Raw genomic sequence first — 15,950 nt, forward strand, 5'->3', positions numbered from 1 at the left:
TAGCTTTGATGAAACGATGATATAATCGAGGTGAATTTAAAGAGGAAAAATAGACCATCGGAGTCTGTGGTCTATACGTAAAATTAGATATTTTATGTATATATGTTTTTTAAATGTTGAGCTTTTGACTCTGAGGACTAAGGGTCAATTCTTGCTTAATACATTATTCTTGGTGCACCCATGTTTGAAAAGTCGTAAATTGATCTTTGGCCTTGTATATATATATACATTTGTTGATTTGGAGGATCATTACATACATGTCCATATTCTATTTTTATTGATTTGGAGGAAACTCACTTGTTACTCTTGGATCTATATATTTGAATCAATTAAAATAGAAAAGAATAAGCAGCATTTGAGAATAATGTTTACACATTTTTCATATCAAACCCTAGCTTAATGGAGGAAAATTGAAATATGAGATGAGCTCTTCATGACACAAGGTAAAAAGAGGAGAATGGAATAGGGAGATGGACATTAACAAACTCGTTTCTATTATAAGTATTGTTAAACAATATTGGGGACATTTCTAATTTGCTGTACAACTGCTTCATAAATTCATGCTGGAAAAAGCCCAGACTAAGAAGGAAGACTACAAAAATGAGCTCACTCACTTTCAAGTCTGAACAACAAACAATATACAGTAAACATATGCATCACCTAATTAAACACAATATACAGCCTGCCTGATCAAGATTGAAGAATAAAAAATTAAAACAATATATGCAGAACCGTTACTCATGAAAAATCGCGAGTCCTGGAAATTCCATCTTTCAGCCTCTTCAACTGTTTACCGCATCCAACAAGATTCACCCTATTTCAACAAAAAGAAATGTTAGAAATTTTTAGCTCTCACCATTGACTGGAAACTATCAAAAGCAATATACTTGTAACAACATTGATATTCCAAACAAAATAGGATGACAGCTCGCTTTCTTGATTGCCATTGAACATGCATATAGTTGCATGGCGTTTACTGTAGTAGTGCTAACTTCTTATTCTTTGTACTCGAAGTCAAAGTCTAAAGATGTTCTTTACTTATGATAGCTTTCACTTGGAAGACAACTACATCTAGCTAGTATCTCAATTCTCCAATACAACTGATTCTCACGGCTGGCTTATAAGATTCATGTGACAACTCCGACAAATTAGAACATGAGAGTAAGGGAAATTATTTTTTTGAAGACAAATGGTTTTGACAACTGCAAAGATTTTTTGAGACGTCCGTTATCTTTGGAATTCCAGTCATTTTTTTAATATCTAGCATCCATACACTTTTCCAAATATCACAAAAACTTATACCACCATAAGGGTTGTTAACCTTTATGCCAGAAATAATATCAGATAATAGACTATCAAAATATCAAATTGATAATGCCAGGACTAATGTAGTTTTATGTGAGATCATTATATTGCATCCAAAACTGTAGCATTTTCTTTCCACCATATTCTCTTTCTAGTTTGACAACTCCGGAAATTTTAAATGGCATGGTAACATTGCCTCCCATATATCTATTTACTACATTTAAATCCTAAATTAATTGGCGCAACTGAGATTCCAATGTTTTTGTTCAACCAAGATGGATGATAGTCATCTCATATAAGTTCAAACCCTCAAGACTGCAAGTTAAATACTTGTATAGGAGACTAAAACTAATAGAAATGACTCCCTTGGTTATGATGTTCACTGACCCTCTATCTGCTTCAGTGACGAGATTTGTCCGAAATAAATGCACCAAAAAGATTATTCTTTTGAAAATTCATACATATGATTGGAAAACAAACCTGGTCTGATATGAATCGGCTCATTCCATTCTCTAATCCCATATTTGTGACAATTTCCTCCTTTGCAATTTCCGCATCAGTAAAAGTGAGGGCCCGTTGCAACTTCCTCGGGCTAAATACCTCAACCTCTACCATATATGTGGCAGAGACAGGTCGATGATCTGAAAACTTAAGTTCAGATCTTCCATAACGCAACAGCCTTATTCCCTTCCCGAATGATAGGATTCGATCACACCTGAGAAACAAGAAACTCAAATATTGCATCTAAATAGTATTGGTTGTAAAAGAATTGGTAACCGAAATCGTCAGTGTGCATGACTTTAAACAAGAGTACAGAAAAATTAAACTAGCTTGAGTTTCACTGTGCATGACGTTAAATAAGAGTAAAGAAGAATCAAACTAGCTCGCTTAATCTAGAGTTACTGATCATAACATATGAATTGCCAATCTGATGGGAGAACCTGATGATTGAAGTATGGACATCACTTAGATAACAACAGATGGACATTAAGATGACATGCTTATTGTGCACAAGCAAGGGAGTGCAGTTGGCATTATGCAACTTCAATTTAGCATGTACTTTCAGCTAAATATCAAGGTTTTCACCTTTGACTATATTCCTCCCACCCTTCTAGACCAATTTCCGCCCTCTCCAAAAACTTTGGATTCTTCAAACATGTGAAAAATGTTGCCAAGGCAGCCAGGCCATAAATTCCATTTAGGCAAGTTATGGTGCAAGTGCAACTACATGGTATTTTCATACCACAAAACGTATATTGATGACAGTATAGGATGAATATGCTAGAGCCTCGGGATAATAGATATAAGGTGAATTTACTCCTTTGTTTGTTTCCAAATAGCAGCATAAATATATTGATTTGTTGTACGCATCATAGATTAGAATCAAGCCAAACTTTTAAGATATTGGGCTATACGAACAAAGACTAATGAGTGAACATCCACTAAGCTCTATAACTAACAATAATAATAGCTACATACCATGCTGGATTACGTCTCCCGGCCTTCGGATCCTCTCCACAATACTTTTCTGAGTTTACTTCATACTTATAAGTCGGCGGAAAGTTTAAAGTACCTTCGGACCACCCATCAAATGCACGACCTTTCTTGAACTCTTTGCTGAGCTGCAAAAATAGAAAAACATATGTTATCATCACAGTATAAAATTTCTTATACTCTCAATTTCAAATCAATTCAACACGTTAAAAGTTCCATCTACTCTGGGCTCAAAGTTATGTTTTCATGGACATTACTACATCAAAGATGTCTGAAAACGATCGTAAACACTAATAACTAATTAATTTAGCCACAACATGTTATAATACAGGCCTTGTTCTTTCTTTATTTTTTATCATTCACAGTAGTCCATCAAATTGCAAATCCTAAGTCCACTAGTTGCGGGAATTAATGTAGATGTCTGTTGCACACCATATTTCTTTCCAGATGCACAAGCACAAAATGAGATAATGTACTTTTTGGGGTGGAATAGGAGACTGGAAGATCATATGCAGTTGTCATGGAAGTTAAACATAACAAAATGAACAGTTCCTGCAGAAATCATGAAGTCATCTACACAAAAGACATCAACAGTTTGCGACTTCTCAAACTGAGCCACTAAATGAAGTATAAGAGGGCGAGGCTGCAAGTGTTTGTGCAGCATATAAGTCAACCAGGAACATTGACTGATCAGTAATTCAATTGCAATCAGTGAGTTAGTAAGCAATTAGTGTTTAAGAGTATCCACACTTACCTGATCATATTCAATCAACTTACACCAGTCCTTTTTTGCAATCAGCTCCCGTGTTCTATTATATGGCAAATTAATACGATAGTTAAGATCTCCCAGCCAGATTATTCGCCTGCAACAGTATAAACTTGTCATTAATCTGAATCATTTCAAGAAGGAGATGGGCCTAAAGTCTATAACATCAGAAGGATTGTATGTGGAATGTCTTAGTTCTGATAACTAGAAAAGGCCAGTATACGGAAATTTCAATTTAGTTTAGATGAAAAAAAATTGAGTAAAACCTCAACCACCATCAATAGACTCCAGTCACAATATGAAATAAGTATGAAAGCATGGCCACATAGCATAATCAGTACCAAAGAGTTTATAGTATTGCAGGACAATTGCAACGGAATATCAGGCTACACATGGATTGAGGAAAAAGTTTCTTTAACACATGATGTTCCAAAAGGTATATTAAAAGCTTTTTCAACGTATTAGTTGGTGAAGAAGCTGTAAGTCAGCATCCAGGTGTAAAGAAGCATAATTGTACATGCATTTTCCAATGTGAACAATGAGTTAGAACAATGAGTATAAGACTAGGTGCACCATATAGCATCAGAGAACCACACTGAACCAGAGCCAGTACATGAGATGGAAACAAAATTATTTCAGGATTACACATCTTTTCCTTCCCTCTGCCTCCAGTAAACAATGATACTTCAAAATAACCCAGGATCATTGAAGCCTCTTTTAGCTAATACAAGCTTAACTCTTCAGTGCACGGTTTTCAGTGTCTTTTTTGACTTGAGAGTGGGACTACTGTAACACAGGGATGTTGAGCATACTTCTACTCTATTTATTCGTGACCCAGCCACCGACTTGACACTTTGATTTATAAAGAATACGAGAATTGCAACATTGACAAAGACATTCTTTTTCCTTGAGATCCAAGAATAGCCCCCGTGAAAGTCATAAACAGAGAAAAACATGTAAATACACTAACTAAATGAGACTTGGTAGAGGGAGCAAAATCCATGATTGATTAAAAAGAAAGAAAGGTTATAATTCTGCAGATTTAACAGAAATGTTTGCTAAATAGGAAAAGACACTTACTCATGATCATGGATGCTCTTAGGAAGTCCGATTAACGAAAATGCATTGAAATGTGTTCTTCGATGAATTTCATGGACATCAGTGTTTCTTTTGACTGCATCTGTCTCCTTCTCACCCGATGTAAGGTGAGTACAGACAAAGCAAAAGAAAGTCTGATATATTGACATGCTCACAGATACTGATCCCTGAAGAAAAGAGTAAGAGATGAGTAACGTACATTTTGTGCACCCCCTTCCTCAAATTGCAATTAATTACATGTATTTTTCGATTTAAGAAAATGAATTTGTAAAGTTCTCCAATAGCATCTACTATACTAAGATAGGCGTCTAACAGTGCCATCAAAAACAATAAAAGCAAATGTCAAAAGGTTCACACGGAATCATCTAAAATTTATGTAGAAGGTGAGTATGGCAGGGAAAACCTGCTAAATACTGAAGTTTCATCACAAAGTTGGAAGTAACCAACTTACACAGAAGTTCCAGATGATTACTGTCCAATGAAGTTTTGTCACAAGTTGAATAAAGAGTCGAAGTTCCTCTTTCCATCCTTAAAGTTAGACCACACTTTCTATTTCGTCCTCTGGAAAAGTTTGACCTATATATACTAAAAGGGGAACTGCCTTTATGCATGGACAAGCAAAGTTGTCAGCAAAGTTTAACCTAGTTTAATGATAAATAATGTCTATTTAACTCACAAGGTTATAGGAAGTCAACTGCAATCCCAGAATATAATCACCAGTCAATAGACAGAAAATTGACAATTTTTAACTTGTTACCATTTTCTAAAGAATAAAATTATTGACAGCATCTAAATCTGGATTCAAATGACCAGCGCCTATCTGTTTGTTAACTTTGTGAAATGTAACAGTGTGATCCCAATTATGGATCTCATTTACTTTTTTGACCTAAATATACTACTATCCAAGATCATTTTGGTGCAAAGGAAACAAATAATGTAAGAAACTAAGCACAGATTGTACATAGGGCATCATTTTATTTGTATCTACTAGTAGCCTTCAAGGATTAATAGATACATTTGACGAGAAAATACCATCAATAATATCTATGATGTTATGATTATCCTAAGCATCTTCTGATATTCTAATCCTTTGATAATTTAGATGTGTTTTTCTGTCTACTGATAAATCTATGAAATGCAGTGCAACATAAAAAATAAAAACTGATAGGGATATTTCTTCATTTCCAAGTTCCAACTATTAAAACGAAGTCTGAATTATGTCATTTCGTTCAAATAGCTATCAAAAGCAATCACAAAGAAAGTTATTAAAGAACAAACCTTGTTACCTATGTAGCCCATTACTCCAACACCGACTGTAGATACATTCAAATTCTGTATATGCTTTCTTAGGCCCCTACGAACCCATACGCTAAGAAAAACTCCAACCATTTGCTTGCTCACAATCCTCACGTAAGATGGTTTTCTTTTCCTATTAATCAAAGCTTCAAGGTCTAGTCCTGCAAGCAGATTTGCATCTGATTGTGTTCTATTCTGACCATTAACAGTCAACTTAAAAGAACTGTAAGTGTTAAAAGATTTAGAAGCTTTAAATGATTTCATTGATTTGAAGGAACCAGGTCTTTCTGAAACATGTTGGCCCAGAAGATCCAATGGTTTCTCTGGCCAGCAAAGACCAATTCTTTCTGTCCCACTAAGTGTTTTTGTCAATTTTTTGGCAAACTGTAAATTTGATTCTCCTGTTTCTTCTTCCTCCTCGTCTGGTCTAAAGCAATTCAGCCTGTCTAGCTTTTTTGAAGAAGGAAATTGCTTTTGAAACTCCTCATTGATTGGCTCCAAACCCCAAGTATTGTTCAAAACAGCTACATCATTTTTCACAATCGTATGATCCTCCACGATACATCCATCCTTGATTTCAACAAAGTCATTGCACTCTTCATTTATTGGGACAATTTCCTCCTCACTTCCACTGTCAGATTCAAAAGCGATTTCTTCTTCTATATCAGGGGCATCTTCAGATGGCCTAAACCTTGATGGAGAAGGAGGATCACTAAAGGATTTAAACTTATTCACTGGTGAGACTTTATTCAGACTTTCGCGAATGATGTCCTCCCAAACTGAAATTGGGCGGTTATCTTCAGCACCAAATATGTTGCCAGCATTTAAAGGTATAACTTCCTGAAATCTGTTGACATAAGTAGGAGTAGTTAATATAACTTAGAGGCCTTAATAAACAACACCAAAACATCAAATTAACTTCTGATGTATGTGTGATGCATGGTGTACATGAGATTGGAGTTTTACCATCTAATGGAACATGCATCCTCATATAATTATGAACCTGACGGTAGGTAAAAGTGCAAATTTGAAGGAGAGGAATTAAGTTGTAGGATGAACATATTTAACTTCTACAGAGTAATATCATTAGTAAAATACAGGAACAATGTGACACATTACACATTTTAGACCAAATATTTACTTGCATCCCTTCAAATTTCGATATTAAGAATGAGTAGTGACTAACTTATCCTCGGACAAAAAAGATGTGACTGACACTGGTGACTTACCACAGTAAAAGTCATTCTGCCCAAGCAATTTTCTGCACTACCTATGTTGTTTGAAGAGCAATCTACAGCACTCTTTCTGCATAATTTGCAGATCTGGACTTCACAAACAAAGAGAGATACTTACCCAATCACATAGATGTCAGCAGGCTCATTAACATCCAACCAGCTATCAAGTTCAAGATCTTCTGGAGGAAATCTTCCTGCAACGTTCCATGTGCCAACACATACTCTGGAAGCACCCAAACTCAGTAATTTTTATGGCTTAACAAATATAATGCCACATGCCAATATGCAAACAATATTTTTGGATTAAAAAGTCAAAACAAAAGATGCATACCTAATTTCTTTAGCGTTAATATACTGTGCCCTAAATGTTTCTGATTTTCGCCTTCTTATTTTGGGAAGAGCATCTGAGACATAAAAGGTCAACAACAATTTAACCAAGTATAGTAATGAAAGTATGATTGAAGTAATTAGGTAAGATAATAATGGTAATGTCAAGAACCCAGATTCATGACTAAAAAAGCAATTCAAACGTGTTTCCGGTATCCTTCTGTTTTACGTTTTCCTTATATATCAAATATAGAACACTTTCCCCTATATGATCCTTTATAGACTCTTTAACTTATACTCCCTTTGTCCCACCATATGTAAAACTTTTAGTATCTGCAAGTCAACTAGAGACTCTTTTACCAAAATTATTTCACAAATTTTTGCATATTAGTACCTATCAAATAATGAGACTTGCACATGGAAATTTTACTTTTAAAAGTTTAAGAAATCCATGTCGCAATCTACACCGAAAATCATCGCGTTGAGTTTGTGGACTCTGTACTCATAACCCTTTCCATCATTCATTTGGGATGGTGGATTATAGAAGAAAATAAAACCTAAAGGAACAAACAATTGAGCAGCAGTAGCAAAATCACCACACAAAGATATATCAAAGAGCAGCAGAAAAACCTACCAAAGAAGAAAATGAACATTTTGGTTAAATTTCAAACTAAATTGAGCAACAAACAATTCTATTACCATCAATTCCAACTTTCCCGTCTTTTGCATCGTTCAACCCCGACTGCCTCGGCCAGTCACAGAATTCTACATAGCACAAAACGGAACAGCAAAATCAGCAAATCTGAAAATAGACCAATTCGAACCTAATAGAGCACAACAACAATTTTTCTAAAAAAAGATCATACTGATGCACTAAACTCCCGCTATAACATTTCTGCTAGAGGTTGTTTCCACAGCTCAATTAAACGATGCACAATAACAATACAATTTCAAATAAAAGCGAGAAAATTAACCTTGGTCGGAATCGGAACCGGAATCGGAGCCGACATCAGAGTCAGGGTCAGCACTGTAATCGGAATCCTTAGCACTAAAATTGAGCCATTTACGCATCACCACTCGCGGCCAAAAAAGCTGTAGGCATGTGCAACCGAAACACAATTTTTCAGCCCAACTTCTCTGCAATTCCTCATCTATACATAAGGAAAAAAAAATACACCAAAAAAAAAAACAAAAAAAAAACAGAAAAAAATCGTAATTACCTGAGTTTGATGCTGTTGCCTTGAGCTCTCTCTCATAATTTTTTTTCACTTTTTCAATGAATTCAAAGAAAAAAATAAATCTATGGAGAACAAAAATACGAAGAAAATTAGTTGAAAAGTTTTACAGTAGAGAAGAAGAAGAAGAAGAAGAAAATGGGTTAACGAGTAACGACCACTATCTATGGCGTCGTGGAAACTGCAACGGTATTTGAGCTGTATAATCTGATTATTATTATTTTTAAAAAAAATAATAATAATAAATTTGGCGGTGGGATTAGGGAGAAAGGTATATTCAATTAAGATAATTAAGGAAGGTGGAGGAGATTAATTAATTTAATAACGAAGACTGATGGCTATAAATGGTTGTGACATGGTAATGGGATTTGATTAATATTGTAATTAACTCTGAGGCACTACTAATCAGTAATGGTTCAGCGTGATATTAAAAAAATGTAAGACGTGGGGTTAAACTAGAAATTTGTATTTTGTTATATTACATTTATTACTATATGATATGTGTCACATTAATGAAGTGGTCCTAGTTTCAGCTATCTGCTATACTGATGGGTGTTTGTTTGTTAAAAATAGAGAGCATTTATTGGATTTTTTGTCGGTTATTTTATTTTTTAAAAAATGGTTTTTATGATTTTTTTTGAGCAAATTGAAAAGTTTTATGATTTAAATTATATGAACATTAATCGTTGGTTTTATGTTTCATCAGTCTCAAAAGCTATATTTGAAAAAAAACTTCTTAAATGTATAAACAAAAAATAATAATCTAAAATAGAAATATTTACGTTAATCAGTTACCGTTAAAAATAAAAAATGTTCGATATAGTAAGACTAGAATTGTTTATTTAGGGGAACAATATTGAAATATGATCATTAAAAACCAGCTGTTTTATTTGTTTGATAGCATTTTAATTATACAAAAAGTTTCTGACCTGTACTCAATAGTTAAATTATATGCATAGGATACCAAAATCAATATTGATAAACCAAATTATGTGGTTTTGGGAAAACTTACGTAAATATATTAAAATAAAAAAATATTTATCATTTATAGTAATAATATTTTTTTTTATTTGATCACTTTTAATTCATTTATAATACAAGTTTATTACATATTTCAAAAATAATTTATTATTCATATATAATACAAGTTTTAATGATGAATAATACATTTATCACACATTTTAATACACTTAGAATACAAATGTGTCAAATTTTTACCAAACAAACATAATATATTTCAAAAAACAATTATAATTCATATATATTGCATACATAATTCACTTTTAATTCATATTGCAGATTTAACATAATATTGTTATAAATAGTAATAAATAAAAAGTATTGCTAAAAATAAAAATTATTTATTAAAATATACTAATTTATGTAATTTTCCTTTTTGTATTAAGATAGATTACAACGAGTAAATTATGTCTTTTTTTCTCATAAACATGAGACCACCTTCAGTACTTCTGTGTTCAGTAATATTAAACAATTTAGAACACATAAATAACTAAAAAATTAACCGTCTAGATATCTTATGAATTAATTGTTAAATTTAACTTAAATAGAGTTCAAATATAAATAGCAATAACAAAATATGACAACGCATTGCACAAATAATATAAATTATCTCATCTTTATTATTTCCTATAGGTCATGCCAATGAGACTAACGATAAACCCCTCGTATGGAGGGTGATAAAAAATAAGTAAAGATGAGGTTTTCGATGAAAACTCACAAATATGTTATATTGTTTTATTATATTTTTGCTATTTTATTTAAATTAAACTATTGATTTTTAATTATTTATATGTTATAAATTTAGTGATGCATTGAATATTAGTGGACAACAAAGTATTGGAGGTGATCCCCATCCCTTTCTAATATTTTTGTATGACAAAAATTGATCCAAGAAAAAATAGGTCGATATCACAAATCATTTTTTAAATCTAAGTAAACTCAAAATAATAGAAGTGGTCCTTTGACTTCTAGTGCACATGATTAGTCCCCACTAGGTCATATGGAAAATCCCTTTTTGTTCTTTATCATTTTTTTCTCTTTGGTGTGTTTGTTAGGAGGAAATATATTTCTTTTAGAAAATAATTTTTCAAATTTTTTGATGTTTGGTTAGTTGAAATGTTTTAAAAAGTATTTTCTGTCACTAATTATTTGTACGCTTTTGAATTGATACACCTATTAAGAAAATAATGATTGATATAGTGAGTTTATCATTTTACTCCTATTTATTATTAAATGAATTAATTAATTTAAGAAGTTCTACATTTTTCAAAGTGATAAATTGAGGGCATAATAGAAATTTTTTTATTGTCCTTTTTTAATTTATTAAAATAGACAAGTAATTAGAGATAACTAAAACAAAAAAAACGAACAAGTAATTAGGGACAAAGAAAATATTATTTTATAGAAAATTATAAAAAAAAAATCACCTAATTATGAAAACACGATGTCTTCCGAAAATTGTGGATATCTTTCTCAAGTTAGTGTATTAAACGATCTTCTTACACTTGTTTTTTTAATACATTCTCTCATATGTAAATTAATTGTTTTCGTTTATGATCAAGCATGTAAAAATTCTTTTTATCCTCCTGAATGACGATAAAATTCAATTTTCAAAATCTTTCTACTTATTCTGATATTATGTTAAAATATATGATTGCCTTAACCTAAAAGCTTAAATTCCAAGGAGAACACTCTTTTATTACCTTGTATTCTCAACAATAAATACAACATCAAACTCATTTAAACCCATCAACTTAACAACTTTTTTATTCAACAAATAAAAACACAATTTTCCATCTATTTACTTTTGTAGAATACATAATTATTATCTTAGACAAATTTTTAAAATGCTTCTATGTATATTGGTAAACGCGATAATTAATCGCGTAAAATATGCGGTTTCTTCAATTATACACATTAACACCGATTGAAACAAAGTTAAAAAATTAATAACTTGTTAAGATTAATGCATATAATTAAAGACACTTGAAAACGCACAGAGAACAAAAACTTTGCCAAATTTTATCATCATGTTCAATCAAAACAGATCATAATGAAAAATGTCTATAGAAACATTTTATCATTTTATTCAATCAAAATAGATAACAACTCAAATATTTTAATAAAGTTTGATGGAAAATTTAAGAGATTATCGATATAATATTGTCATTTATTTTATTAAAGAAAGTATTGTTCATTATTATGTATGTGTGTTCTGGTTTATGTGAACAAAAAGTCACAAACCATCTGGCCATAGATGGTTCAAAAAGGGGACTTAATAACAACTTTATATTATAAAAATATTTTCATAAAAGCAAAACCAAATTTAGCTAAAAGACAGAAACAAGTTCAGTAGTGGTACATTAATCCTAACTATAAAATACGACTACTATTTTATGGATGTAATGCTACAACTTTGACAAATAATGTGAGCATATAATACAGAACAAGCCCAACGACATCATAATAATACACACAGCCAAAAATGTTTAATGTCTACGCAGAGTCGGCTAAAAGCGTTATAAAATATAATTTTTTTATTGAGTCAACTCATCGAACAGTGATTTAAGATTTTCTGAATGTGAGTTTAAACATCTTTAATGAATCAGTGCTCACGTGTTCAAATCTCACTTGCAACAATTTCTTCTCCTTTTTAAAAAGAGCTTTTGTTGTTTAATTTTTGAACCCTTTTCATAAAATTTCTGGCTCCGACACTGTCACCGAGAAAAACAATTAGAAACAAAATCTCATTAATATACTAAAGAACTTCTTAAATTTTTCGTATTTTCTCTTTTTTTTTTTGTACAACGCAAAATAATGATAGGTAGATTTTGAATTTTAAAAATGACACTATTGCGTAATTTAAATAAACTATTTATATATACTTGACTGGAAATAGATTTTGGGTTGAAGAGGATGGAAAAATATCCAAACACAACCTAATACCGATATAAAGTTTTTGTGGCTAATATTGAGATTTTATTTTATTTTTAGCCAATAATTTCTTTTAAAACTTTTGAGACTAGCTGCCGTCTTTTGCGACTTTGAGGTAAAAAATAATTCATCACATTGCTATTTATTTCGTCCAAATTTAGGTATTGTTGAAATTTTGAAAGTTAAATAAATAATTTTTTTTATCAAGAATTTTTTTTATAGCCTGGTAGATATTTTAAGTCATGAATCAGATTTTTATGCAATTTTTAAATTTTAAATTTTTATATTTAATTTTATGATGAAAATATGAATTTCGACAAATAAACTAAAATAAAAATTTATAATTTATAAAAACTAAAAGGTTCCTTCAAGTCCACATCTCCTTATTTCTGATTTAGAGTTATTGTAAACTATGAGATACTCGTCTCCTCCGTTTCATATTATTTAAAAGGTTTATTGTAAATTATTTATTAATTCACAAAAAAATTAAAATAAAATAAGTTGATTTTTTAGAATATTATTTTAAAAGTATAAATATTATAAAGTAATGAAAAATATTTATTCGTTGTTAATTTGGAAATGATAGATAAGATACATAACTACATACAGTTATTAGAAAAAATTTAAAAGGTAAATTGGTGAAAAATACCATTTTTTTTTGTTTTTGATTAAATTGTAAAAAGAAAAGGTTCTCTACTTCGTAATCCCTTTGTATTTACCCTTTCTTCACCCCGGGTTTTTTGTAAAAAAAATATTATATAGGAAAAAAATGAAGAACTAATTAAAATTGAAAAGTTATTATATTTGTTAAAATATTGATTAAGAGGGGGTCCTAGTAATTAGTGCGGAGCATTTTACAAATTTTATTAGCGAAATCAATGTCAAGTACAACTTTATTATCGATAGAAAAAAAAATCTAGGCCCACTTTTTTCTAAATAAAATTAGAATATACTACCACTAAAAAATTAACAAAAAATAGATGAAAATAGAAAAAGAGACAACTTTGTAGTTTATGGTATTTATTTTTTTGATCTTTTTTATAGAAAAGAAGTGCCTCACTTTTACCAAAAGTAGTCTTTTTGTTGAATTTTTTATATATTAAAAAGAAAAAACATTTTCTAGCAAATGTAGTTAGACAAACGAGAAATAAAATAAAAAAAGAATATGAGATTATGCAAAGTGTACCCAGAAATGATACCATCAACAGATGTGGTAGAATATTTTTTTTCTTAAATAAGAAGCGTTTCTCTTTTTTAAAAATCTTATATCGCGTGAATCTAAATTAGTTCGAATATAAAAAAAAAATCCAAAAAGGAGTATATACCATAAAGCTGATGATTCATCTAAAGTAAAAAGAATTGCAAGAATAATTACGTAATTAGTACTATCAAAGAACAATTACTCAAAAGCTCTACTATTTAATTAGTAAAAGAATGAATCAACTTTAAACCAATCACAATTATAATTAAGTAGCAAACTCAAGAATAAAATATTTTTTTAAAAAAAAAATTGTATGATCCAATTTTATTTTTTTCTTTTTACTTTGTAGATGAAGACAGAACATACCTTTTTTTTTCTAAGTATTTTGGATTTTCTCTGTGTCTCTTCCTTTGTTTCTTCAATGGCTTCTCTAATTCTGAGCTTTAAGCTTTATGAGTGGCTCAAATAAGTTATTTTGTATGTGAGATGAAGATATTAAATACTACTACTATAGAGGAAGTTTCCTTTTGAAAAAAAAAAAAAAGACTAACTTTTTATACATCACATCATCTAACACAATCAAGCCACGTGCCCTTTTTATTATGTGAGATGAAGATATTAAAAGTGAATTACGTATACAATATATAGAATTATAATTGTTTTTTGAAATATATTATGTTTGTTTGGTAAAAAATTGTCACATTGTATTATAAGTGTATTAAAATATGTGATAAATGTATTATTCATCATTAAAATTTGTATTATATGTGAATAAAATTGTTCTTTGTAATATGTATTAAGCTTGTATTATAAATGAATTAAAAGTGATCAAGTGAAGAAAAAATATTATTGCTATAAATGATAAATATTTTTTTATTATAGTATATTATGTAAGTTTCCCTTTAATATTTGATTAACAATTAATAATATAGGTTTTAAGAAGTATAATGTATTATTTTTAGGTGAATTAAAAATGAAATAATTGATATTTATATAATTAATATCTACATAACTAATTAGTTATAAATAAAATTTTAAATACTTTCTTATCTAATTAGTAACCAAATAACCACTTGAAAAAGATAGTGATGTTTTCCAAACGCATAGCCCAAAGTGGACAATGATACTATTTTAATTATTGGAAAAATGGTATGAAATTAATAAATATTATAGATATAGTTTATTTTATTTGTAATTCGCAGTAAATATTTTATTTATGCAATCTAATTTGATATATAATTAGTCATTTTGGGTATACAATTGATCATTTTATACATTTTGGTATAAAATATGTTTGTGTTTGCATAAAGCGAGAGAAAAGTTATACACAAATATAAATATATACATACACTTACAATCATTATACAAGTACAAATCTTATTATACAAATTATAATGTATAAATGAATTTATACAAAAATAAACAATTTATATAAAATTGGATGTATCTAGCGAATTATACAAATCAAAAGTTCCACAGCAAACATAAAATTTGTTATGGAGCGCAATTATGCAAACTATAACTATAACATACACATATAATTTTTATGTTTGCTATATGTGAAAGTTTCTTTTAATTTTTTTTTCGGTTTGATGTTTAAATAAATGCACCCCCTTCGTTATATTTTATATTAATAATTTATTTAATAAATTAAGAGAATTTTATTTTTATATATTTTAATATTAAATAACTATATAAAATAATAATAATTAATTTTAGAGCTTTAGAATATTAATAATTTTATAAAATATATTTCTAATTAAAATTTTTTTCTTAAAAGTTTGTCTAAGTAATAAAAGTCAAAGTAATATAAAAATGGAGAAAAAATTAGAATCAACCATTTCTTTTCTAGGATATGGCGCATTGAGGACGGTGGTTATTTATTAGGCATTTTAACTAACTCTATTTGGCACCACTTGATTGAATTGGAGAGAATAAAATATAATATGAATATTTCCAATACATAAATTAAATAATACTCTTTATCTTTTTGGAGAATGAAATAAGTACAATACTTTATTCGTTGTAGTGATTATATT

General features: G+C 29.9%; 1 protein-coding gene across 3 annotated transcripts; it reads right to left on the minus strand.

Annotated features, from left to right (window-relative positions):
* Positions 1 to 471: 471 nt before the first annotated feature.
* On the minus strand, positions 472 to 14,418 carry LOC107017807 (type IV inositol polyphosphate 5-phosphatase 3). 3 transcript variants are annotated; one of them, XM_015218078.2, is made up of 12 exons: positions 14,279 to 14,418; positions 8,742 to 8,823; positions 8,496 to 8,658; positions 8,221 to 8,286; positions 7,526 to 7,598; positions 7,313 to 7,417; positions 5,942 to 6,806; positions 4,646 to 4,830; positions 3,554 to 3,662; positions 2,785 to 2,927; positions 1,786 to 2,020; positions 472 to 814 (listed from the first exon to the last, which is right to left on the minus strand). In XM_015218078.2, exons 2-12 carry the CDS (start codon positions 8,775 to 8,777, stop codon positions 791 to 793), a joined length of 2,004 nt encoding a protein of 667 aa, XP_015073564.1. In that variant the 5' UTR covers positions 8,778 to 8,823; positions 14,279 to 14,418; the 3' UTR covers positions 472 to 790. The 3 variants fall into 3 exon arrangements, with proteins under 3 accessions (XP_015073564.1, XP_027772594.1, XP_027772595.1); XM_027916793.1 differs by having other exon boundaries at positions 8,496 to 8,613; positions 14,279 to 14,417; XM_027916794.1 differs by lacking the exon at positions 14,279 to 14,418 and adding an exon at positions 8,915 to 9,219 and having other exon boundaries at positions 8,496 to 8,613; positions 8,742 to 8,821.
* Positions 14,419 to 15,950: the final 1,532 nt, after the last annotated feature.

Source organism: Solanum pennellii, chromosome 4 (assembly GCF_001406875.1).
Source record: "Solanum pennellii chromosome 4, SPENNV200".
In the NCBI taxonomy this organism is placed as follows: Eukaryota; Viridiplantae; Streptophyta; class Magnoliopsida; order Solanales; family Solanaceae; genus Solanum; species Solanum pennellii.